Source organism: Chelonia mydas, chromosome 6 (genome assembly GCF_015237465.2).
Source record: "Chelonia mydas isolate rCheMyd1 chromosome 6, rCheMyd1.pri.v2, whole genome shotgun sequence".
Taxonomy (NCBI): domain Eukaryota; kingdom Metazoa; phylum Chordata; order Testudines; family Cheloniidae; genus Chelonia; species Chelonia mydas.
In genome coordinates, this window is record NC_051246.2 from 127,787,369 (window position 1) to 127,811,990 (window position 24,622).

Genomic DNA, 24,622 nt, shown 5'->3' on the forward strand with positions numbered 1-24,622 from the left:
CGCTCCCGCCCCATTGGCCGGGGACAGGCCCGGGACAGCCCCTAGAGGCGGGGCCGGCGGCCGGTGGCGCCAACGGTTCAAGATGGCTGCCGAGAAGCTGAGGAGCAAAGTGGGCTCTGCCTTCAAGATGCACGGGTTGCTGCTCCGAGCGTGAGTAGCCGGCCGGCTCGGGGCTCGGGGCCTGCTCTCCTCCCGCAGCCGGGCCCGGGGTGGCGCAGAGCGGGCGGGGAGAGCGGCAATGTCACACGAACCCCGGCAGAGAGGCGGGGACATGCAGCGCCCCTTTCCCCTGCCCGGGGGAGCGGCTGACAAGTGCCACTCCGCCCCCGTCCCGTCCCACCCTATTCCTCCTCCCGACCCTGGTCTCCCCAAGTGGGGAGAGCCCGGCCCTCCCGCGAGTGACCCACCGTCCTCCATCACCAGTGGGAGACACTGATACTCAAAACATACTCCTGAGTGGTGCTCCGAGTCCGCGAGAACGGGCCCATATAAGAATCTGGGGAGGTGGGAAATACTTCCCTCCAGGCGAGAGACAGCAGCAATCAGGCAGTTTAATGTGCAATGTCTCTTCTGCCCAGTAATAAGAATACTTGGTATGGATCTTATGGGCTAAGGCACAGATCTGCACAAGTATTTAGGCTCCTGACTTCCACTGAAATCAGTGGAAGTCAGGAGCCTAAATACCTGTGAGGATCTGGGCCTTAATCCCCTCTTTTGGTGTTTTACTAGAACAGAAGTAAAACTCTTCCTGCTAATGGTTGAAGGAATCCTTTGTCATTTTAAATACTGTCTTCAGAAAGTAAGTCCAGCTATCACTCCCCAGACACGCTTTGGGTGTCGGAGCTTTATAATATCTGGTGTCACTTCTGTTCCTGCAACCCAGCTGGCAGGCTTTTATTTCTCTTGCACTTAGAAGTATTTTAACAGAAATAATAGAGTACTCACTTGTGGCTTACTAAATAAAAGCCTTGAGAATAGGAGTAGGTTCTTGCTACAGATTAGTGTTCATCATAAACTTTGTGTATGAAATTAATGACCTATGATCTCCCTTTACGTGAGTATAAAACATATTAACTACTATGGTTTAAATCTCAAATAATTAGGCCCTACAAATATTTAGGCACATGCTTAGTTTGCGCACTATGAGTAGTCAAAGTGCATAAAGTCAATCATGTACCTAAGTTTTTTCAGAATTGGGGCCTATGATTGCAAAGGAAATGAGCTTATTTTCAAGTAGGTTCTTCATGGAAATTAACATGGCTTTGTAGAGCATTCTATGCATCTCAACACCATTGGCAGCCTGATTTGAGGGCAGGCCTAGGGTTAGTCTAGAAAGAATCTAAGATTATGTCTACACTATGCACCTTTTAGCAACACAGCTGTGCTGCTAAAAGGCGTGCAGTGTAGCTGCTGTCTGTTGGCAGGAGAGAGCTCTCCCACTGACAAAAAAAAAAAACTTCCACCCCCAACGAGCGGCAGTAGCTTTGTCGGCAGGAGAGCTCTCCCGCTGACAAAGCACTGTTCACATCTGCGCTTTTCGTCAGCAAACTTTTGTCGTTCGGGGGGCGTGTTTTTTTTTCAACGCCCTGAACTACAATAGTTTTGACGTTCACGTTCCAGTGTAGACAAAGCCTAACAGGAGACTTGCCCCCAACCACTAATATCCTCATTTCAGTTCTCCATTATTCACTGATAATATGATTCTGTTGCTCATATTTTTTCCTCTAGAGAACTTAATACAATAGTGATTCTCTTTTTCTTTTGGCTTGAACGGGGGTTTCAATTATGCAGGGCATTAATTTTTTTTTTTAATTTTTAAAAACAATTATATTGGACAGTGTCCTACAGTCCTACATTACTGAAATTTCTGAGGATTCTAAGTTTAGAACTCCTGGGACCCAGGGGTTAAATGTGAAATATTTTGAAGTTCAGACTGTTGACCAAAATGTCATTTTTGATCAACAGTTAGATGACATTTATCACAGAATTGCTTTTCTTTAAATACTGGCCTTTACTTTGAGTTTTAGGGAAGCACTATAGATGAAAAAAATTATTTTAAGTGGAATTTTGTATAGCTTTTAAAAATAATCTCTTAAATTGATTTTTTCCCCCTTTCTATTGCAAAATAGTAGGTATACTGGCAGTGTAAGTCATCTGACAGCCCTGTCTATAGATACACATCTTCAAACTACTCTGTCAAATTTTTTTTGTAAGAAGAGAGCTTCTATTCTTCCTTTTCAGTGCTTCCTTCAGATGAGTGGGAACTCCAGAACTGTGGGAGCGAGTAGGTGGTATTTTGAATATAATAATTTGAGTTTCTGGTCCAAGTGGAAGGAATATTTTTCCCTGTGTTTTCTTTCCTTTCTTCCTTCATTCCCTTCCCTTCCCTTTTATATGTCTATCTTCTCTCCCTTTTATTTTTAATGTTTCCATGGATAGTATTCAGAGCATCATACTTCACTGTGTCAAGATAATAAGAGTCTTCCCAAGATGATGTCTCTAGGATAGATCAGACTTTGTCTTGCCTTCTCCTTAAAAACCCACATAGTAAGGTAGGACATTGGATTGTACAGTGAACATCCTGCCTGCAGTTCTGCGGAAAAGGACCTAGGGGTTACAGTGGACGAGAAGCTGGATATGAGTCAGCAGTGTGCCCTTGTTGCCAAGAAGGCCAATGGCATTTTGGGATGTATAAGTAGGGGCATAGCGAGCAGATCGAGGGACGTGATTGTTCCCCTCTATTCGACATTGGTGAGGCCTCATCTGGGTCCAGTTTTGGGCCCCACACTACAAGAAGGACGTGGATAAATTGGAGAGAGTCCAGCGAAGGGCAACAAAAATGATTAGGGGTCTGGAACACATGACTTATGAGGAGAGGCTGAGGGAACTGGGATTGTTTAGTCTGCGGAAGAGAAGAATGAGGGGGGATTTGATAGCTGCTTTCAACTACCTGAGAGGTGGTTCCAGAGAGGATGGTTTTAGACTATTCTCAGTGGTAGAAGAGGACAGGACAAGGAGTAATGGTCTCAAGTTGCAGTGGGGGAGGTTTAGGTTGGATATTAGGAAAAACTTTTTCACTAGGAGGGTGGTGAAACACTGGAATGCGTTACCTAGGGAGGTGGTAGAATCTCCTTCCTTGGAAGTTTTTAAGGTCAGGCTTGACAAAGCCCTGGCTGGGATGATTTGATTGGGGATTGGTCCTGCTTTGAGCAGGGGGTTGGACTAGATGACCTCCTGAGGTCCCTTCCAACCCTGATATTCTCTGATTCTATGATCTGTTGAGATCACCAAGGCCTGCTGCTTTATACTTAATTTTTCTATTCTTGGAACTTTTTAATTTCCAAGCATATTTGATTTAAATGGGATCAGGATGATTATTTCTATGCTATTATTTCTTCTCACTGATAACCACAAGCCTTACAGCAGTTGTGTGTGCACGTGTCAATATTATAATAGTGGACATAAAGCATATATTTTATTTATTTAATATTAATTTCTTATATTGGCTAACTTATTTTTTCATTCCAATTAGTGAAGCTAATAAATATCTTACTGAAGCTCTTCAGTCTGTCAATGAATTAGAGCTTGAAGATGTAATAGAAAACATCATTGATGCTGTTGAAAAACAGCCTTGTAAGTAACATTTTTTTTGTAAACCTTCTAAATTAATCCTGCCTTTATAATGTTATCTGTAAAAAGAAAAACCTACTGACAGCTCACTAAGGTGTTTGTTCTAGTGAAGCTGTTTGAACATAGATGCATGTTACATATATTTACTGTTGACTTCCTGTTTTGCTGAATATTAAGGTTTATCACTTCATCAAAAACCAGTGTAATTTTGCCACTTCAGAAGTCTGGCAGCCCTGCTTCTCCTGACTGTCTAGACTGTGTTAACCTATTTGAATAATAATGTGAACCTGAATAAAAAGCTTCTGGAACAATGAACCTGCAGTATATGAAGCTTCTGTAGGCTATTTTGGCAGGCTTACAGGGATTAACTATAATACTCTTTTCTAAATTCTGAGTTAACTACAGATACAGTATGAAGATTTGTGTAGAGATGTAGTTTTCTGGCAAATACATTTAATGAACTGCCTTTAGAAATTTGCCATAGAAAATTTAGGGTACCATATGTCATTTGCTGAAAATATAATGATTTGTAAAGAATATTTAAGAGACACTTTGAAGGAGGATATTGAATCATTTTTGTAAAATATTTGAAACATATTTAATTTAAAACTTGTCATTTTCCATAGGCTATAGTTTTAATCTTATGAAACGTTCTTTTCAGTGTCATCTAATATGATTGAACGGGCCACAGTGGAAGCTGCAGTCCAGGAATGTAGCCAGTCATTAGATGAAACTATGTATGGTGATACAAATTTATTTTTATTTGAAATTTATGGCTAGATAGTGTGCATTCACTGATTTCTTCTTAGGGAATAAATGTCCGATGTTTTCTGCAATGCTAATCATACAGTAATTGCTCCGTGTTTTTTGTCTCCTGATATTTAATTTAAAACTGAGTAATCTTCTTTCTTAGGAAATTTGCTTCCCAAGTATAGACCTGTAGGGATTGTGATATGGTTTTAACATTCTTAAATTAAAATGCTGTGGCTTTGTGTTACACATATTATATACTGAATATCCGCCAACAAAAATAGAAATAAATATTTTTGAAAATGAACTTTATTTTTGTGCATTTTCAGTTGGACTTTCTTTTTCCATTATTACTCATCAATATCTTATTCTTCTTCTGCATTTCTTAAGATATCTTTTGTTCTTGAAACATTTCATGATGCTCTTTTCTACTCAGTTTTGCTTTTACTAGACTGTTACTGAATTTTGAAAACTGACCCATTGTTGGGGCTGCTGAGAGTATTATGTGTGTGTGATATACACACACACACGTAGATAATATGAAAGGATGTATTTAAAATTGTGTTTATTGGGATTATAATACAAACTGACTAAAGCAGATAAATGATTAAGAAAGTCAATAAGGTGGTGCAACCCTATAGTTCCCAGGTATGAGGTTATATCCCCATCTGACTTGGAATACTTTCTCTTTTGCCAGTTTGTTAGAACTGTAACAACATAAGTAGTTTTTTCACATAGTTGCTCTCACATATTTAGGTCTCAATCCTGAAGAGAAATCTGTGTGGGTAGATCGTAGTGCAGAGTACCTCTGAAGTCAGTAGAGCTCTGTGGACCAAAGAGTCTCCCTTCCTGTATCTCTTGAATTCTGTTGTGATAAACTCAAAGACAAAGCATCCGTCAAGAGAGCCATGTTGTTCCATAACAAAGGCATTTTCTCCCTTAGGCAATGATGGATGTTTTCTGCCTGTAAGCTTCAATACGTCCTGACATTACAAATCAACGCTGTAATTTTTATCAACTCTGAAGCTGTTACAATTATAATAAGAGGATTAAAACTTAGATTAATTTTTGGAAGGGAATCAACAATAAATTCAGTGGCATACAACCCTTCCATGAAATGGTATGAAAAGGAGCATGCATACGTAGTAGCCACTTTTTAAAAATTATCTTGACCCATACCAAAGCTATTTTATTTCAAACTAGGTACCAGTGCATATTAATAAATAATCTTGACAAATTCTGTTTAAAAAATTGGCAATTTTTGTTAAAGAAAGAAAGAAGAGCACATAATTTATTTTCTCTTTAATTTCCATACAGAATTAAAAAACAATACTTTCTGTAAATGAGACGCAGATACAATGGTCAGAGGTGCGGGGAGGGAACTGGAAGGGAAAAGAATGAAAGAGTTAACAAAAGGGGTGTGTTGACATTCTTTTACTCAAAACGAGGTTTCTGTGGAGCACTGAAGTTAGCTGTTTCCTTGAAATAGTTCTTTTCTCAAATAAAGCTTTAAATCTATTGTGGTTTCAGAGAACACATTTTCAATATTATCGGGGCCTTTGATGTTCCACGTTATGTTTATAGTTCAGAAAGGAAGAAGTTTCTACCGTAAGTCTTTCCATTTCTTAAGTCTCAGCTGCTATTTTTATGACATTACTAATTGTCCATGTATCAAAGCCTTTATTATTGTATGGTTAAAATTTGCTATCTACGAACTTTCATTCTTGGATTGTGTACTGGTCTCAAGATGGATGATATGTGATTCAAGAGTGAGTATGTTGTGGGCACACTGCCTTTAGGAAACTGATTATAACAAACTGTTTTTGAGAGGGAGGGGGTTGTTTTTTTTGTTTTGTTTTTTTGTTAAATAGGGTTTACAACTTCTATACAAAATTAGTTGAACTCATTAGGTTACTCTGTTTTAAGGGTCATGGTAAATAATGGCAGGTAAATATATTTACAACTGGGCCATGGGTCAAGACTTTCTCTTTCAGTAGCATGGAGTGAGAATAGGTAATCTTTGTCCTGTGATGATTGGTACAATATATGCAGTACTGCTGGTGATGATAGCGGCCCTAAGTTGTATGTATTTGTCTATTAGTTCTTTGGTTTGAACATTTTGTTATATGGTATTTGATGAGGGACAGAAAAAGTCCATATAGCACTTAATCCATCCCCTTCGATGAGATGGCATTCATGCCTCACAAAGTGTGTGTGTTTTTTTCCTATTTGTCTGATCTTGTAGTAAATGCTATAGACAAGTTGTTTATGTTGCAGCACACAGTGATCTATTCATAGCTACCTGATATGTGTGAAGGAATTTACACCTATTTTCCTTTACAGTAGAATCCTTTCTTAACTTTTGTTCATGATTCTGCTGGCCTATCTAAAGCATCCTGCATGGTTGCTGTAGATTTTTCATTCTGAATCCCACTCTGTAGCTTCCAAGGTTGGCAGGAGCTGGGAGTTCTGTGAAGATGTGCTGCTAAGCCAGAACAAGGATAATATCTTTATTCATTTAAGAAACAGAATTGTGTCCAGTGCTGCTCAGCTGGAAAGATGTGACAAAGATGTGACAAACTCCTCTGGTGTTAAAGGGGACAAAATGAATGTAATCTTCCGTATACATAAATACGTGGGATTCCTAGCAGAAAACTCCCTCGCTGACCAAATAAAATACGCAATAGCGTTGAAGACTTTGTAGCTTTCTACTTATATAGAGATTTAGGTTAAAGTATCATTGGGTCTTTGTTTTCTAAAAATAAGCAAATAAATAAATCATGACTAACTTTCTTCCAGTCTATCAATGACCAACCATCCTGCACCAAATTTATTTGGAACTGCCAGGGATAAAGCAGAGTTGTTTCGTGAACGCTACACCATCTTGCAGCAGGTGAGTGAAAGAAAGGTTTTGGTTTGTTTAATGCTATCATCTCCTGTTCTGAGAGAGACATATATGTATAGTAAGGCATTTATAGTTGAGCAGCTAGTGTGAGCCACAGTTGTAAACTTATAAAATCAGGATATGTTACAGATTGAATTGACTATCCTTTGAAATTATATGGCATTATGGATTCTGATGTATCTGTTATCATGTTTGAAAGGTGATCTGTGAATAACATTAAGAATCACACACCAACTTTTGAACTATATGCTGAATGCACCAAACAGATTCTATTTTAGCCTTAAAATTTAAGGTCCACTGAAACTGTGGACTACCAGCTACTGCTTCAAGTGATGCTGCAGGCAGTGCTGCACTGGCAACATCACATGCATAATGGAAACTGCTAGAGTTTGGAGATGGTGGGGGAGGAGGGATTAGGGTGGGAGGTGAAGATGGAATTTATTTCTTAGTTGATGTATATTGCACAGGTTTGGAAAGGCTTTTCTGTTAATAGTCTTACTATGTACCTTATGGGTACAATAAAAACTTTGCAAACGAGTAGCATGCACCAAACTTTTCTCTGACTTTTTTTTTTAATAGAAACCATTAAAAATTGAAAAGAACTAAATGTTCATTTTTTAAAAAAATGTATGTTTGTGAGGGAGGAATGTGTGTGACTCTTTAATTCTCACGTAGGCTGGCTCCGTGCTTCACTGAGTGTAGTGTCATTACTATAGTGTGGGCTGGGACTCTGGCAAGTTGAAAGACCAAAAAACCCATACTTTCTTTAATATTTGAGGCATCTTGTTTGCTAAGATATTTTATTTAGTCATCTTTTCATTTACAGAATGTACTATTTCAGGCTCCGGCTTTCTTCCTTTGGATGGAGAATCTCCTCACAGCCATCCATACTTTTGTCATTGCCTGGTTAGATTTGTGCTATGTGCTCTATTGGGAGCTACCCTAGAAGACCACTTGGAAGCTTTAGTTGGTGCAGATGCAGCCGTCTCTCTGATTAGTAGAATTTGTTGGTGTGAGCACATGATCCCTAGGGGGGTTCCATGAAGTGTACTAGGTGCAATTCAAGGTGTTGGTTCTGATCTGTGAAGTTCCAGGTCATGTGGAATCTGATTACCATAGATGCCTCCTCTTTTCCTATGCAATATCATGGTATCTGTAATAAACTGAGGCACTTCTTCTGAGAGTTTGAGATGTGCATTCCTGATTGCTGGAAGCAGGGCATTTTCAACAGAGGGGGCTTTGGCTATGGAACTCACTCTTTTTGGTTTTCCAGAAGGCTGTTTTATTTTAATTTTAAAATAGAGGTGCCAGTCACATTTTGTTTTGGTCAGGGATTTATTAGCCTGTGGATCTTGTTGGGTTATTGCTTGTGCTATGCTGGGATGGTATGGGGTTGGAGCAGTTTGAGTTGCCGATTGGGGTTCAGTTTTATTTGTTGTTGCATTTATTTTTGGATCAGGTGTTCAAGTGCCATGTTAGTGGGTGCATAAAAATCATTAAAAGAAACAAAACTATTGTAAAGCTGAAAACTTTTCTTCATTCTCTTTGCCATTCACTTTTAAAACATTGACTGGTAAACGTAGGCCCTGTCATTCAAAGATTAATGCAGGAGCTTAACTTTTTAGATTGTAAGATCTTTAGGGCAGGGACTGCCTCTTCGCTACATGTTTGTATACAGCACTTCATACAATGAGTCCCTCACTGGGACCTCTTCCCTGCCTAGACACCAATGTTGTTATAAATAATATATAACAAGACCTCTTTCATGGCTTTAAAAAGTTACCTCTCAAACTTCTGTTTTATTGCCAGGTATTATTTATGGTTTATTATTTGAAAGTAAATTCTTGTTAAAAAATATTGTGGTTTCTAAATCAAAAGATGTTGGCTGAAACTGAATAAGAGAATTTTAAAATAGCATTTCATATAGTGTGTATGTAGTGGATCGTCTTTTCTTTTTTTGTGGTGGTGGTGGTGGTGATCATTTTTAACCAGATCACATTAATCTCGATTTTTCTAGAGGACTCATAGGCATGAGTTGTTTACGCCTTCAGCGATTGGTGCTCATCCTGATGACAGCAGGAGTAAATTCCAGGTAAAAATATTGGTATTTTCTTGGGGTGGGGGAGAAGTGTATGCTCAGTGTGGTTTAGTTAATTAATATTTCCCTACTTGATACCCAAGTGTTAATCCTGACTTTCGTAACCAGTGAACATGAGATATTTGCTATTGTCTTAGTCTCTTTCTACATCACAAAATCCTTGTATCTGGCACAATTCAGCATAATTAGCGGGCTGCTCAAAAACAACTTTTAACTGGAAGAGAAGAGGTCTGGCTGAGGTGCATTGGCAGAGAACCTTCCCACACTGCCTCCATTAAGCTTGAGATATTTTCCCCATCCCTCACTTTCATAAGCACTAAATTCACAAATTTAGAGCTAATAAAGTCATCAGCCTACTGCTAATAAGCTCTCTCTTTTTCTGTATCCTTATTTGTGCTGTGAGTTGGGAGCTTCAGGTACCAAATCGTAGCCTTTCAGTTATCCACTGTCCTGACCCTTCCTTTATTTCCATATCCAAAGCACTGCAAGGGCTTTGAAAGAGCAAAATAAATAGATCTAAATTGAGTTGGAATAAATCCCTCTTAATTCTATACTAGCATATTACTTTCTTGACTGCTATGTCTCCCCCCTGTCACTAGGAGTGTGCATAATGCGTATGCTAACACTAGGAAGGTTGCTTCTTCTGATTAGAGTATAATGCCAATCTGTGACCCAATAAAATATGGTTTCTTGGTAGTGATATAGACTGCACCTTCCTTGCACAGGACTTTTGGTATCAGCTGCATCACATTTCCAGAACTCTGGAGACCCAGGTGTTGTCTTGAGTCCTTCTAACCATTCCTCTTAATTTAAAAGTGACTGATGTTACCAAATGACTTGTGGGCTAGCTCTGTGGTTCAAATTCTGTTCTGCAGATAAATGTATGTTACTATCATTGACAAAATGTATTCCAGTGCCGAAATTTGGTCTGTATGTTTAATTTTAATCCATTTGTAAATTAAACTTCTCATATTTTTGCCATTTTTGTTTCCCTCACTGAACAATTTTAAGCTAGTAGCCATTATTATCAACTTTCCCCCCCTATACACAGGTGCATATGACACATAAATGTATCCTCAAGTTTCCAGTAAAACTGAATCATATTGTAACTAATTTATGTATATAAACTATATCATGTACTGTGCGGTACTTAACTTGCTTACTTAAGAACAGATTTATAGAAGGTGTAATTTAAATCTCACCTAGTTCACTCTTTGATTCCAGCTTAAAACAATAGAAACACTGTTGGGCAATACAGCTAAAGTTGGGGAAGTGATTGTTCTTGGGATGATAACACAGCTAAAAGAGGTAGGATACATTTTATTGTGGGGTCTTTTAGTTGTCATGCTTTCAGCAATACAATATTTTTAAAAATTATATGGCTTAAATATCTCAATTATGGTCTGATCCGCCATCTATTTAAGTCAATGGCAAAACCCCCATTGACTTAAATGTTGCAGGAACAGTCTTTTATACGGAACACTTTCTTAGGAACAGTCAATAACTTATACATAAGGGTATCTGCATTTTTCTCTTCAAAGGACAGAATTTTGTAGAACTTCAAGTTCCTGTAAATCTGGACTGTTAGTCAGACAGTTTCTAGAGAGTTCCAACTTCAGCCACTGAAATCCTGAAATGTTATGTCTGAACTTGCCAGTGCATTTTTATATACCTCTTGCGATAAAGAAGGATATAAAAATCAAAACAACTTCTGCAGTTAAAGGATGAAATTGTAAAATTTAAACATCTGACATGATTTTTCTTTAATAAGCGTATCAAATGCTTTCCCTTTATATGTCCTGAAACTTGTTAAAAATTAAGATTGAAGCCAAAAATATGCAGTGTGCCTAATGATAATCTGGTTCTATCACTGATGTAAGTTGTTAGCTAAAATCAGAGGTGGTTAGGCTGAGGGTGGGTTTTGGAAATTGGTTTGTTTGGCATGGACCAGCACAATGAAAATCTTTGTTTTTGTTATGAAGAAGCCAGCAATAGGTCCTTTTGGTGCCTGAGTAATCCGTTCTGTAAGAATGGTTTGGAAGTTAGTGTGAGATCTCTGTTGTCCAAAAATCCAGCAAAGGCTGATCGCCACTGGAGTCATGAGTTCTCTGAACCAGTGTCTAAGGATAAGTAGGTACTAACCATATAGGAAAAAGGGTTAACCCATTTTCCCATAATGTCTTCCCCAGTATGCAGCCACATGCAGTGCTTGCTGGAGATGGGGAATGGAGATGCTTTTACCCTGTTATCAGCTCTGATTTGGGGGTCAAAAGGGTCCCTGACAATAGTGTGGGCTCTATATTGCTTCTCTCTGGGTGTGATAGCACAATCTCCGTTGATCTAGAGGTATACATTGTTTTGATATGCTTTTGATTTTTTATTTTTTTTTTTTTTTTTACTTTTAGGGGAAATTTTTCTTGGAAGATCCTACAGGAGTTGTTCAGCTAAACCTTAGTAAAGCAATATCCTTTCTGAGAATCTTAGGGATTTAAGAGGTTTTCAGAAAAATTACTGTAGAACTGCATCATTTCACACTTTAAAAAGGCGAACGATTACATTTTAAAAGTACACATAAACAACTGCAGTTCTCCACTTTTTTCCATGCTAATAACTGAGTTTGCCTCAGCTCAAAGACACAAAAAGGGCTTGTTGTAATGGAGATAGGCTTGTTGCAGTGGGGTTTGTATTCTGCCTCTTGGAAACCTGTCTGGAGTTGGGGGATGTTCCTGTTCACATGCTATCCATCCAGCCAACTACCAGGTTGATCACCTTACTCTCACTCAGCGTGTAATGCATTTACACTGCCACCAACCAGCCTTACTACACCACCTGTAAAATAGATTTTAAAGGAATTTCTTTCAGTATCTCCATCTAACAAGAACATTGTCCTTAACAGCTTTGCACCAGTTCCACAGTGGCCTGTATACTGAATCATGCTTTGTTTTGGCAGAAGGTAAAACAAAATTTTTTGCTAACTTTTAAAATGTTATCCTTTCTCTTCGGACCATTATTGTAACAATATACCCTCTTGAGGTGGATAAAGAAACAAATGGTTAAGTCAGTATTTATGCTACTGAGGTTTGTCTGTGAACTGAGTGTGTGATTGAAACTCTTGCCCCTGAGCTTGGATCTTTCACAGCCAATCGCTGTCTTATGGGTTTCACCCCTGAGAGGTTCTGAGTACTCTTTTTCCAGTGAAATCAGTGGGACCCAACAGTGCTTAGCACCTCTCAAGATTGGGTGTTCAGTTTGTGTGGATAGAATGTGCATGAAGAAAAATATAATTAAACTAGGGAAAGGAAACAGTGGCAACGTCGGTGTGGGACTAGAAAATAATTTAATGAGGCAAATACACTATTTTCAGATTGCAAAATGTTTTATCTTGTTAGTAAGGCACTAACCCTGGAAACACTGTGATGGGACTACACACAGTAGTAAATTTGAGCACGTGTCTAAGTGCAGAATTGGGGCTTTTAGTGTCTATGTTGGCATAAGTTCAGGTGGACAATTTTTCTTATTGTTAGCACTTTATTTTATAATATATAAATAATTCCAACATGCATAATATAATATAATCTACATAATATGAACAGTTTCTTGTTTTATGGTAATACATAATGTTTTAAAGATTTCATAATTAACTAAATGAAAAATAAATAAGAAAGGATGGAAGTAGTGTCATTTTCATATTTTTCAGCTTTTGCTTTTTATAAAATTGGAACAATGTTAGTATAAAATACAGCGTTAAAGATATGTTCAATTTACTAAAATGTATTTCTGGGGGGTGGGGATTAAACTTCCTAGGCTGGTATGAGGATCAAGTATTCCACGTGAATGCTTTTGGATTTCCGCCCACTGAGCCTTCTGCTACCACTAGGTATAAAAATGACTTCATTCTCTCTTCTCATATTTTGTTACACCATTCAAAGTACTACTATTGTTTGTTATTTGTAGAACATCAACGGTGTGCTTTCCTTTCTTTCTTAAAAATGTTGCATTGACTTTTATATCTTGCTGATCCACTTGAGCCTGATGCAAACCCCACTGTGTCAGTGGAAAGTGTCCCAGTGGTTAAAGGGCTTTGGACTGGGCCTTTTGTGCATTAATATTGACGATAATATAAGCCATTGTTAGATGGAGGGAAACTACTGCATGGGAATGAGGAAATGGGATGCAAGGATTGCTGTGAGGATGAATGTGAAAGAGAACCCAGGACCAAGACACCAATGAGAATGTGTTAAAGTTTAGCAAGTCAAAGCCCATGCTTAATGTCTGGATGACTGCTTTTTCTGTCTTCACCCCTCTTCGACCCCCCATCCCCCATATAGACACTGAATGTCATCTTGTCTAATTTTCAGTTAGCAAAAAATTTTCATAAATAAAGTTCATATTAATCGGGAAAATGGGTCACAGCCAGAAGCCAGAAATGATTTGGGAAGAAAAAGGGGTTAACCAGAGACTCCAGGCAGAAACTCCAACAAGCAGAGACAGAAGCAGCCAAACTAGGGACTGCTGCACAGTAGGAGGGAGTGGAGGGGGAAGTAAGGGATAAAATGGCAAACAGCTGGGCCCACCCTTTCCCCCAGCAGCCTTCTGAATCCAGAACTGTGCAGGGCATTAGGCCCCAGGTGGTGTCCCCAGTGTGGAATGCAGAGAGGAGCCAGCTAGAGATTCGAGCTGGCAGGGGTGGAAGAAGCCAAAGCAGGGACCTTTTAGATCTCTGGACATTCAAAGCACTTTCTACAGTTTGACTGTACTTTCTCTGCCCTGTACTGATTAACTTTTTTGCTCTGACCCTTCCGTTCCCCTGACTCCTCCTTCACTGTCTCTTCACCTCACCTTCACTCCACATCTGCCCATTATCCTCTTCCCCCCTGCCCTTTTCTTTCCATTTAACTGATCCACTCCTACGGTAAACTCACCCAAAATAAATAAATTAATTAAATTGTGGAACTAAGATGCTGTTTGCTGCTACCACATTGTTCACTCTGCTTGTGTGTTCTACCCCTTTCCCATCCTGCATCTGCCTGGTATATTTAGATTGTAAGCTCTTAAGGGCAGGGACCATCTACTACTCTGTACAATGCCTAGCACAGTGGGGTCCCACTCTTGAGTGGCCCTTAAGTACTACAGCAGTAAACATGTTAAAAGAAATAAAAACCTGAAGAATGACAAAATACTGTTTTTAATTTTGTAGGGCATATTATGGGAACATAAATTTTTTTGGAGGGCCTTCTTCAACTTCAGTAAAAGCTTCTCCAAAACTGAAACAACTGGAGGATGAAAATGAAGATGCCATGTTTGTTTTTGTTTCTGATGTTTGGCTGGACCAAGTGGAAGTGTTAGAAAAGCTTCGCACTATGTTTTCAGGTAGGTGCAGTGTTATTTGCCTTTTTAGCTGATCCTTATGTTGAAGAATGTTTAAGCAGTTTGGTTGGGTTTATGACTTAAAATAGGTTCTTTTGCCAAAAAAGGAGTTTTCCTCAAGTTGTGATATGACAACTAATCTGTCACTGTTAAGCAGATGCTGAGAAAAGCTGGGGCAGCAGCATAATAGTCACTAGCCACATGCCAATGTCGGCATGAACACATGACTGGATAACCTTACATTTAGACAAGGAGTTGGGGCGGGGTGGGGCACATCTTATTGTGTTTAGAACGCTGCCAAACCTATGCCCAGTTCTGATGAAAAGTCAATCTTTCTTCAAGTGGTTGCAGCGCTGATTCACGGCTTCTATTATTTTTCTAATTTGGACCCCTCTCTAACAGTTTTTAAAATCTATTTGCATTGTGTTTTTGCAAAAAGTTGTAAGCTCAGATGCCTCTCTATTTCATTTAGTAACAATATTGTTTTGAATTGTAGCCGTGTTATGTGATGTGACATGACAAGAATGTTTGCCTTGTTTCTTCCTTGGCTTTTTTTTTTTTTTTTTTAAGAAATCCTTTATGTTATTGGAATCTAATACTCCCTCTTGTGCTCTTGCTGGTTTTAGCAGTAGGAACATGCTATGATTTATTTTTAAAATATGCACTGCTTTTTCCCCTCACATATTACATTAGTAATGTTGACAGTTCTTGTACAGCAAATGTCTGAGTGATCCATGAGTTGCTTCTTGGTGTTCCAAAATACCTTTGGAACAAAATGTATTCTCTGCTTTGGATAGAATGCAAATGATTGGAGGTGGAAAAAACAAAATCATAGGTGGGAAATTACTGTTAATTTATGGAAAATGGGAGACAAATTATCAAACTCTATCCTAGTATTACATTATGGAAACTAATTAATTATTTTGACAAAGGTTGACAAGAAGTGACTTAAACTGATCTAAGATTGCATATGATAAAGTAATAAAGGGGTCTTGATCAGTTAAGTATCCTACTGTCTAGGATGCATGTAATAGATTTACTATTTCAAAAATTAGGTCAAATAAGAGTTTTATTTATGGCACACTTTTTAAAAAAATATAGTAATATTTGGGAGAAATATCAGAATAGAGACATTGGTTAGGAGTTTAATTTTTTTTACATAAAACCTTTTGTTAGATGCTTCATTTATCAATTGCATTTTAAGCCAGTGGAACAAAACTTGAGCCTGGAATAGAATAATTTCAAAAATTGGGATGTAAATCAGAGATATATATGAAAGCCTCAGTACTTGTTCTTGTTAATTTTTATTGGGAATTTGGTTTATTTTGGTTATTTAAATTTGTCTTATTACTTACTAATATTTTGTGTTATCGGGTTGCTGTTTCTTTTTGTGATTTGTTGTATTTAAAATATTTGTCAGAGACTCTGAGACTGTTTAGAGAGGTACCTCTAGTTAACAATCTAAAGAAATAATAAGTAAGTACACTGCAGTGTGTTGGAATTACTTTTTAGTGCAGAGAGAGGCATGTGTTTGCGCACACAAACTTTGGAACATGTATACACACATCTTACAGATACTGTAAGGGTATCTGTCCTTTTTACTATTGTAAAGGGAAAGTAAGTGTTTTTAAAATTGCAGTGTATTCATTTTTAATTAATCTGGTGTAATTTGATTGTTTTTGTGTGGAAATACTAACTATTGGCCTTCTCTGCTCCTACTGAAGTCTGGAGCTGGAGCAGACCCTGTGTTGTTATTGCTGCAGATAACAGAGAATTCCCTGTAAATGAGATGGTGTATCTCAATCCTGTTCCCCTCTAAATAGTTGTGGGTGAACTGTTCATCAGTGAAGAATACTAAAGTACAAAGTAATACTGAGTGTAATATTCATGTATCTTTCCCAGGTTACTCCTCTGTGCCTCCAACTTGCTTTTTCTTTTGTGGAAATTTTTCATCTGCACCATATGGAAAAAATCAAATTCAATCCCTAAAAGGTATGAAAGTCTTTGTAGTCAGGTATTTTTTGTACATTAAATGGGCAACAAATATTGATTAAAATATATACTTTTTCACTTCTATAACATTTTTAATGTTTTAGGAGAGACACTATTTTAGACATATTAAAATGTATGAATAGTTCATGAAGTACATAATTTCAGAGTCCAGACAGATAGTGTCATAAGAAATCTTTAAATGCATTTTTTTCTGACTTCAGATTCCCTCAAGGCTCTTGCTGACATAATATGTGAATACCCCAGCATTCATAAAAGGTATGTATCAAAATGCTACACAATGGTAAAGTTATGTTTATTATGTGAAAAAGTTAACAGAATAGTTGTGCTAATGACTTTTAAGTACTTCATTAATTACTATGGGCCAGCTATGATTGTGTAGCTGTTCACAGTACCATGCCACAGGGTCGAAACAAGGTCATATTGTTATTATTTTTGGAGTTGTGTAAGGTTTGGATCCAGCCTGTGATAGCTGTGTAATGTGAGCAACTGTTTGTTGAACAAAGGTTAGACCAATTCTCCAGCTCTGGAACTGTTTTCATGTATACTAGTTATAGTCCCTGATCTTGCCAGAGTGCTATTCAGGTGAACTTCTGTGCCTGTCTGGTGCCCAGTGCAAGATCAGGGCCTAAGTTGGATTTTATAAATTCAAATGTAAGATTTTACACTGCTGGAAGCAACAGCAGGCCTTCAAGCTGTGCAAGCCCCAAAAAGCTTCATCTGAAATATTGGCTTGATACAGATGCACTTCCTTTCCACCTCTCCCCCAGACAGCTTTCCACAGCCATTATTTTAGGAGCGAACTAGTAGAAGGGGAGCTCCTGTAAATGATCTCTCTGCACTACGTTGTTCCTGTTTCTGTGGATCTTTCAAAGCCTCCTTCCATGGCTGTGGGGCTGATCCTCCCTACAAAACCCTGTTTAAAACTCTCCTTTGCTGTGATGCCTGCAACAAACGTGACAGTGGTTAGGCCACTGCTTTGCTGATACCATTGCCAATCATGCTGACCCATATTGTTATTGTTTCCTTGTGCTCACTTATCTGTTTGTTCATCTGTTGTCTCATCTTATACTTTGATGTAAGCTCTTTGAGCACAGGTTCGTTTTGTGTTTGTACAGCACCTACCACAATGGGGCCCTAGTCTGTGAAGGCTCCTATGGTCATACAAATAAATACTACTACTACATGGATTTGAGGGTACGGAGGGAAAGGCAGGGGTAGCCAGGCTCATCCTCTCCATCTTCTGATGCTCTGAATTTGTAATAACAGTTCTCTAATTACTGGCGCTGGTCAGCTGAATGGGTACCCATAGAGTAACATTACTTAAGCATCTTTGTAGTTTGATTCATAATATGTAGCTTAAATTTAGATAATTGCAATTATGATTATATTAAACATAAGTTATGCATTAAATTGTTTATAGCAGTCGATTTGTGTTTGTTCCTGGCCCTGAAGATCCTGGTCCTGGTTCAATTTTGCCAAGGCAAGTTTGCTACAGAGTTTTTCTAATTTTAAGAACTTTCTAGTACAATATTGCTAAAGAGCATACAAATCTTCTGCAATGTTACTCTTTGTTGTAGGCCACCACTAGCCGAAAACATCACTAGTGAATTCAGACAGCAGGTGCCATTTTCAGTTTTCACTACAAATCCTTGCAGGTAAATGTGTGACTTTTATAGTAACCAGAGAATGCAAAACACTTATTGCTATTTTTCATATTGTTTTAGTGAGTGACCAGTTTGTGTGTAGAAGTAACATTCTTAAAATGTGTGATAGCTACAGTAAATATATTAGAGGGAAATTAGTTTTAAACATTAGTAAAAGGTACATTTTACCTTGTAACCTCTTCTACTTGTTATTTATTGAGGAATAAATAAGTCTATGTGTCCTTTAAAATTAGTATCTGTACATAGTGTGCAATTATCTTATATTCTTCCCTCACCTAAAAGTTCAGTAGCAGAAATATAAACAAAGACAGCTTGGATCCAATATGTTTACTTTTCTATTTGAGAGGAAGGGAGGCGTGACGTCAGGATTTGGAGAGAGTGGTTTTAATTGCAATTTATCTTCAATTTTTGTAGATATAAACAATAGGGAAGAGATTGACATTGAAATATTTTTCCAGGCTTTCATAACATTTATTACTTCATTCCAATGCCAGGAAAATTAAAATTTCATTCAGTATTTTCTATTCAGGGTTCAGTACTGCACACAAGAAATTATCATCTTTCGTGAAGATTTAGTAAATAAAATGTGCAGAAACTGCGTCCGCTTTCCTACCACCAACTTGGATATTCCTAACCACGTAAGTTAAGAGTATGATGTAGCCTTTTATTCTATTTAATGTTAATCATACCTCCGTGGGTTTGGCTCTGTGGCTACTGTCTCCAGTTCAATAGAGTCACCTCTGTTAGCTCTAGATTTAGAGTTCGTAGGAACACATGAAACCATAGGCAAATAACACACACAATTACAAGAGCATCTATCTTTTAGTAGTTTTATTAAAGTTACCAACAAAGCTGTAAATGTCACAACATATACAATTTCTATGGACGCGTGTAATGAACTAGTTATACCTACAGACATATTCACATCCTCCTAGATGGCGATAGAATCTGATGGCCCTATCATGGATTGACTATCAATATAAGAGTGATTCCTGCTGGAGTTTCCCGTAGGAAGCCCAATTTCCCTGCTCTGGACACCCCTTTTATACTCTGAATCCGTTTATACCTACATTCTGTGCATGTCCATAAGTGTCAACCCTCTCTTTCTTATTGATTTGTGCCCCCTGGAAACACAAGGCACCCCAAATTTTAAAGGCTGGGTAGGTTCTCGTCAATATTGACATACCACCTTTGTCTGCGGTTAGGGCACATGTTTAGAGACTATTTGTTGTTTCAGAATTTTATGATTTAATTTTAATCTTCTTAGCTGTACTTTTTGCAATGTTACCAATTAATGCCTCTTTTTCCCATCATCTCTTGGGTTATTTCTCGGTCATAGTCGCACAACAATTTCTTGTCTCCAAGGCCTAAAATAGCTAAGCTAAAATCTTGCAGGCTTCGGCCTACAGGTCTTGCATTTCAGCTTGTCTTAATCATTAAACTAATACTTGGTTCCTCTAAATACTGATTAATCATCCTACAGATCAACTCTAATTAACATACAATGAACATATAGTATAACATATTGATTATCATATTGCATGATATATAAATTCTAAAAATAATTGGCTACAGTGCCCAAAATTTCTTGTTAAGATCTCCTTGATTTACAGTGTTTTATAGTTCTGTATCACTTACCTCACTATAACAAAACCTCATAATAGTCAGAATGTTTGATGACTGAGGACAGTATTGTAAAAAGAGTTCAGTGCATATGTTACTACTTCAGAAGTAAGTTCTGTAGTAAAATAACTGAAGATCTAACACAAACTGGCAGCATTCAGAGTTCTTTGAGTCCTCGTCTCTCTGGATTCCATTGCTGGGGCCCATGCATCTATATCAGGGGTTGGCAACCTTTCAGAAGTGGTGTGCCAAGTCTTCATTTATTGACTCTAATTTAAAGTTTTGTGTGCCAATAATAAGAATCCATGTGAGCAATGCTGAGCTGCGCCCCTTCTTGACGCTGTCTGTACCCCTTACTGCCCCAGGCTGGGGCCAGAGGGCCACAGCTGGGGGCGGCAGCAGAGCGCCGGGCCAGCAGCCAGGACCGCAGGCCAGCAGCAGAGACCCCCGGACCGGTGGCCGGCAGCAGGCTGAGCGGGGCCGGTGGCCAGAACCTCGGCTGGCAGGGGGCCGGTACCCCAGACCGGGGGCTGGGACCTGGGGCTGGCAGCGGGCTGAGCGGGGCTGGCGGATGGAACCCCAGGCCGGCAGCGGAGCCCCCCGGACTGGTGGCTGGGACCTGGGCCCGGCAGCGGGATGAGGGGGCCAGTAGATGGAACCCCGGCTGGCAGTGGGCCGGCGCCCGGTACCCCAGGCCAGCAGCGTGGGACCGGTGGCCAGGTGACCCAGGGCCAGCAGCAGGCTGAGTGAGGCCAGCGGACAGAACCCCGGCTGGCAGCGGAGCCCCCGGGACCGGTGGCCAGGACCCAGGCATTGTGACTGCCACTGAAAATCAGCACATGTGCCATAGGTTGCCTACTCCTGATCTAAATGCACAAGTTTGGAACTTTCTAGCAACCAGTGTTCTGGGTGTGTATGTTGCCAGTAATAGCCATTGTGCCAAGTAATTCTGACTTCTTAATGAAAGGTTTAGCACAATATATCCTGTTGTGCCTTGATATTCCAGGGATCAGAATGGTGGCTGAGTTTATATTGCTCTTTTGTTTGTTTGTGGTACCCAAGGCTTGCACAGCTTGGCACCTATTTGTCTCTGAGGTTTCCTTCCCTTACTGTGTCACACAACAGTGGAGCCTTTTAGTGTCGAGAGCAACCCAGTCAAGAATAGAAATTTACAAATCTTCATTTTGTGTGTGCATGCATGCCACAAATCTTTACTTTCTATATTAATGACAAAAACACCTTTCTCCCTCCTATTGTATGTGTCCGCAAGGATGCTTTCTGCATGACTCCACAGCATTTTCCCTCTGAGAGCTGTGTTGCATTGTACCCATAGTGCCCTCCTCCTTTTCAGTCTGTCTCATTAAAGCAATTTAATGGAAGGGGAAAACCTTGCCCTCATATTGACTTTATGGCATATTCAGGTCTTCATTAATATCAGTGGAACCATAGAGTCATATGCATGTAATGCTTCCATTAACAGTGGTTGGTGGTCCTTCAAACCCAGTATGATCCGTGGAATAATTCTGATTTGACTATATATATGTGTTCATTAATCTTACTGTTCTTGAGATTGTAACTGAGACCTCACAATTAGTTGTTGTGGTGCAGACAGGATTAGGACTTCTAGTGAGACATAAGCAGAAATAGATACTCTTTTCACAAACACGTGCTTTTCTGCAAGTGTCACTGATTAAAAAACAAGAGAGGAAAATACATGAAAACTATAAGCATCTCTGAGTTGCTTTTAAGATGGAGAATTGGTAAATAATTATGGCAAACATGAATTTCGGTTGATTTAACATTTCATTATTTTCTTTTATTTTTGTCTTGCAGTTTGTAAAGACTATCTTATCACAAGGACATCTGACTCCACTTCCACTTTATGTCAGCCCTGTATTTTGGGCATATGATTACTCCTTGAGAGTGTACCCTGTGCCAGATCTGATCGTCACTGCAGATAAATATGATCCTTTCACTGTTACTAATACTGACTGCGTTTGCATAAATCCTGTAAGATTTTCTTTATGCTTTACCAAAATAAGGACACTACATCACCAATAAGCAGAGCATTGTATAATATCTTTAAAATTGAATTTATTCAATTAAATTATTCTAAGTATTCGTAGTAGGCCAAATATAGAAGGGAAACTATTGTATGGTTAACAGACAAAAAGAAAGCAGTTACACTTTGTTCTTTGCGTAATAACACTACAAGCTGCTGACACAAGTTTGGTATATTTTTCATTATAGGGTTCTTTTCCAAGAAGTGGATTTTCTTTCAAGGTGTTCTATCCCTCCAACAAAACAGTAGAAGACAGGTAAATAGCTTCAGAACCTGATGTTATTAACAAATGATTAACATAACCACTTTCTGCTGGCTTTCTTCTCAGAATGAACAGGAATATTTAATGACAGGTTTCAGAGTAACAGCCGTGTTAGTCTGTATTCGCAAAAAGAAAAGGCACCTTAGAGACTAACCAACCTTAGAGACTAACCAACCAACTAATCGGATGAAGTGAGCTGTAGCTCATGAAAGCTCATGCTCAAATAAATTGGTTAGTCTCTAAGGTGCCACAAGTACTCCTTTTCTTTTTTAGGAATATTTAATGATATAGACAAAAGAACATCATCTCTGGTTACCCCAAACATAGCATACTTGTACCCATACATAGCGTACTTAAGGACAATGAAGCAAAGTTCAGATTTTGCCTTCAGAAACAAACATGCAGCTCCCATTGAAGCTAATGGGAGTGAAGTACACAAACCTCAGGGCAGGAACTGGCCATTTTCCACTACCATGAATTTGTATTTGCTTATTTATTTATTAAATGCAACAATATCTTAACAGTATCTGGGTGCAAATGTTCCAATAACTAATACGTAATTTTTGACTTATACTTTATTATTACTTTATACATAAATGTGTGTGTAGTCAGGGTCCTGAATCCCTACAATAAAAATAATAAATTTACAAATTATAGTAAAAATTTAGGTGATAAAATAATAAAATCAGTAAGTAGAGAAAAAAAAAAGAGAGAGAGTACCTTATGCTTTTCAGTACCTCAAGCCCAACTGCAATGCTGAAAGAAAGTAATTAACTTATGGAGGTTAGGGTTGCCAACTTTTCTAATTTCTGAAAACCGGACACTACAGCAGGAGTGCCGGAACCTCCCCCAGTCCTGCCTCTTCCCCCATACCCTACCCCCCCAGCTGGGCTCCCTCTGCTCCTGCACTGGGAAGAGAACTGCAGCCCCTGACGGGGAGGCTGCCTGCCCAGGAGATGCAGGTAGGAGTTGGCCCAGTTGAGCAGTGGCTGGCACAGGTTGATGAGCTGGTGCTCCTTCCCACCTACACCCCTCCCCAGTAATTGGACTTTTGGTGTCCAGTCAGTACATCTGACAAGACACTGTACACGTCCCCTTTCAACTGGACTTTCTGGTCAAAAAACGGATATCTGGCACCCTCAGTGGAGGTGGTGCTGTATTGTGCCTAGATCTTGGAAAACATTTGCCTCTTCCTCCATGCAGTGTCCTGTTTTGCTGTAACAATGTGTTTCTAATATAGTTTTGTTGTTGTTGTAACTGGAGCTAATTAAATCCCAGTGCAATTTTCTCTGACATGCTTGGGATCATGATCTAGTCAACAAGTGGTTGTGGGTTAGTTTTAGATTTCAGTATTTTACACCTGTAAACTTCATCTGGTCTGGACAGCGATTGGAAAAAAGGCCAGTCAAAATGTACTGGAAATAGAAAGCTTCGTGTAGTAGGTTTACTGTTGTGATGAGATCTGCTTCAGTTTGAATCCATTACAATAGAAGCTTATGAGAAATGTGAAAAGTATTTCTTGTATTAAATAGAACTCTGTGATTCAGTTAATAAGTCTGTCTAGATTTTTTTTTTAAAATGGCTGATATAAAATAAGGGAGTCTATAATAGAAGTGTTCACACAACTTTGATCAGAAGATAGAAAATACCGCACTAAAAGGCAGTAAATCTGTTCAAATATTTGAGACTTTAGTAAACCGTTCAAGTATGAAAGAGCATAATGGTAAGTGAATTGGTTTCAAGAAACAATGATGTATGTTATACAAATTAAATACTGTTTTTAATATTTTCAGCAAACTTCAAGATCTCTGAATTTCTGAAAGACTGCATGAAGAAGTCAAACATTCTGTTCCAACATATTGCAGAACTAATTTTAGATTGTTTCATATGATTATGGATTTATCTTATTGTGTGTTAGATTATTCATATTTAAATGTCAATGCAAAAGACTGGTAAATTTTGTAAATAAATTTTACAGGAAAAAATGTCAGTCCTTACTTTCTTAGAATAATGAAGGATTCATAATATACTGTGTGTTTGAGTTAACCAGCAAGATCGAAAACTAGAAGTGGAGATGCAATTAAAAGATATTCAAAGTGGATATATTTTATATTTAAACTTTAAGTACATATTCAAAATTATGTGCTTCTTCTGAGAATTTTGTTTTTTTACCTTGTGCTGGTCTATTTTTTTAAAAGTCAGGATCTACTTTTGAGACACAGATATAGAAGACCTCTTTCTTGAGCTG

The 24,622-nt window shown here is 38.6% G+C and overlaps 1 protein-coding gene across 4 annotated transcripts; it reads left to right on the plus strand.

Moving 5' to 3' along the window:
* Positions 1-24,401, plus strand: POLE2 (DNA polymerase epsilon 2, accessory subunit). 4 transcript variants are annotated; one of them, XR_006291530.1, is made up of 19 exons: positions 1-150; positions 3,533-3,633; positions 4,292-4,367; positions 5,911-5,988; positions 7,180-7,273; positions 9,303-9,377; positions 10,608-10,691; positions 11,789-11,845; positions 12,288-12,336; positions 13,188-13,260; positions 14,581-14,753; positions 16,653-16,742; positions 16,964-17,018; positions 18,184-18,243; positions 18,341-18,418; positions 18,957-19,065; positions 21,884-22,060; positions 22,301-22,449; positions 22,648-24,157. XR_006291530.1 is itself a non-coding variant. In XM_037901383.2 (19 exons), the coding sequence occupies exons 1-19, from the start codon at positions 83-85 to the stop codon at positions 24,184-24,186; spliced, it is 1,584 nt and encodes a 527-aa protein (XP_037757311.1). In that variant the 5' UTR covers positions 1-82; the 3' UTR covers positions 24,187-24,401. The 4 variants fall into 4 exon arrangements, 3 of the variants coding, with proteins under 3 accessions (XP_037757311.1, XP_037757314.1, XP_037757312.1); XM_037901383.2 differs by lacking the exon at positions 22,648-24,157 and adding an exon at positions 24,168-24,401 and having other exon boundaries at positions 22,301-22,368; XM_037901386.2 differs by lacking the exons at positions 10,608-10,691; positions 22,648-24,157 and adding an exon at positions 24,168-24,401 and having other exon boundaries at positions 22,301-22,368.
* Positions 24,402-24,622: the final 221 nt, after the last annotated feature.

Excerpts from the sequence above, each read along its gene's own strand:
- POLE2 (XM_037901383.2), top strand. The coding sequence starts at position 83 with ATGGCTGCCGAGAAGCTGAGGAGCAAAGTGGGCTCTGCCTTCAAGATG. Across the intron at positions 14,754-16,652 it reads GCTTCGCACTATGTTTTCAG|GTTACTCCTCTGTGCCTCCA; the intron begins GTAGGTGCAGTG and ends TATCTTTCCCAG. Across the intron at positions 18,419-18,956 it reads TTCACTACAAATCCTTGCAG|GGTTCAGTACTGCACACAAG; the intron begins GTAAATGTGTGA and ends TTTTCTATTCAG.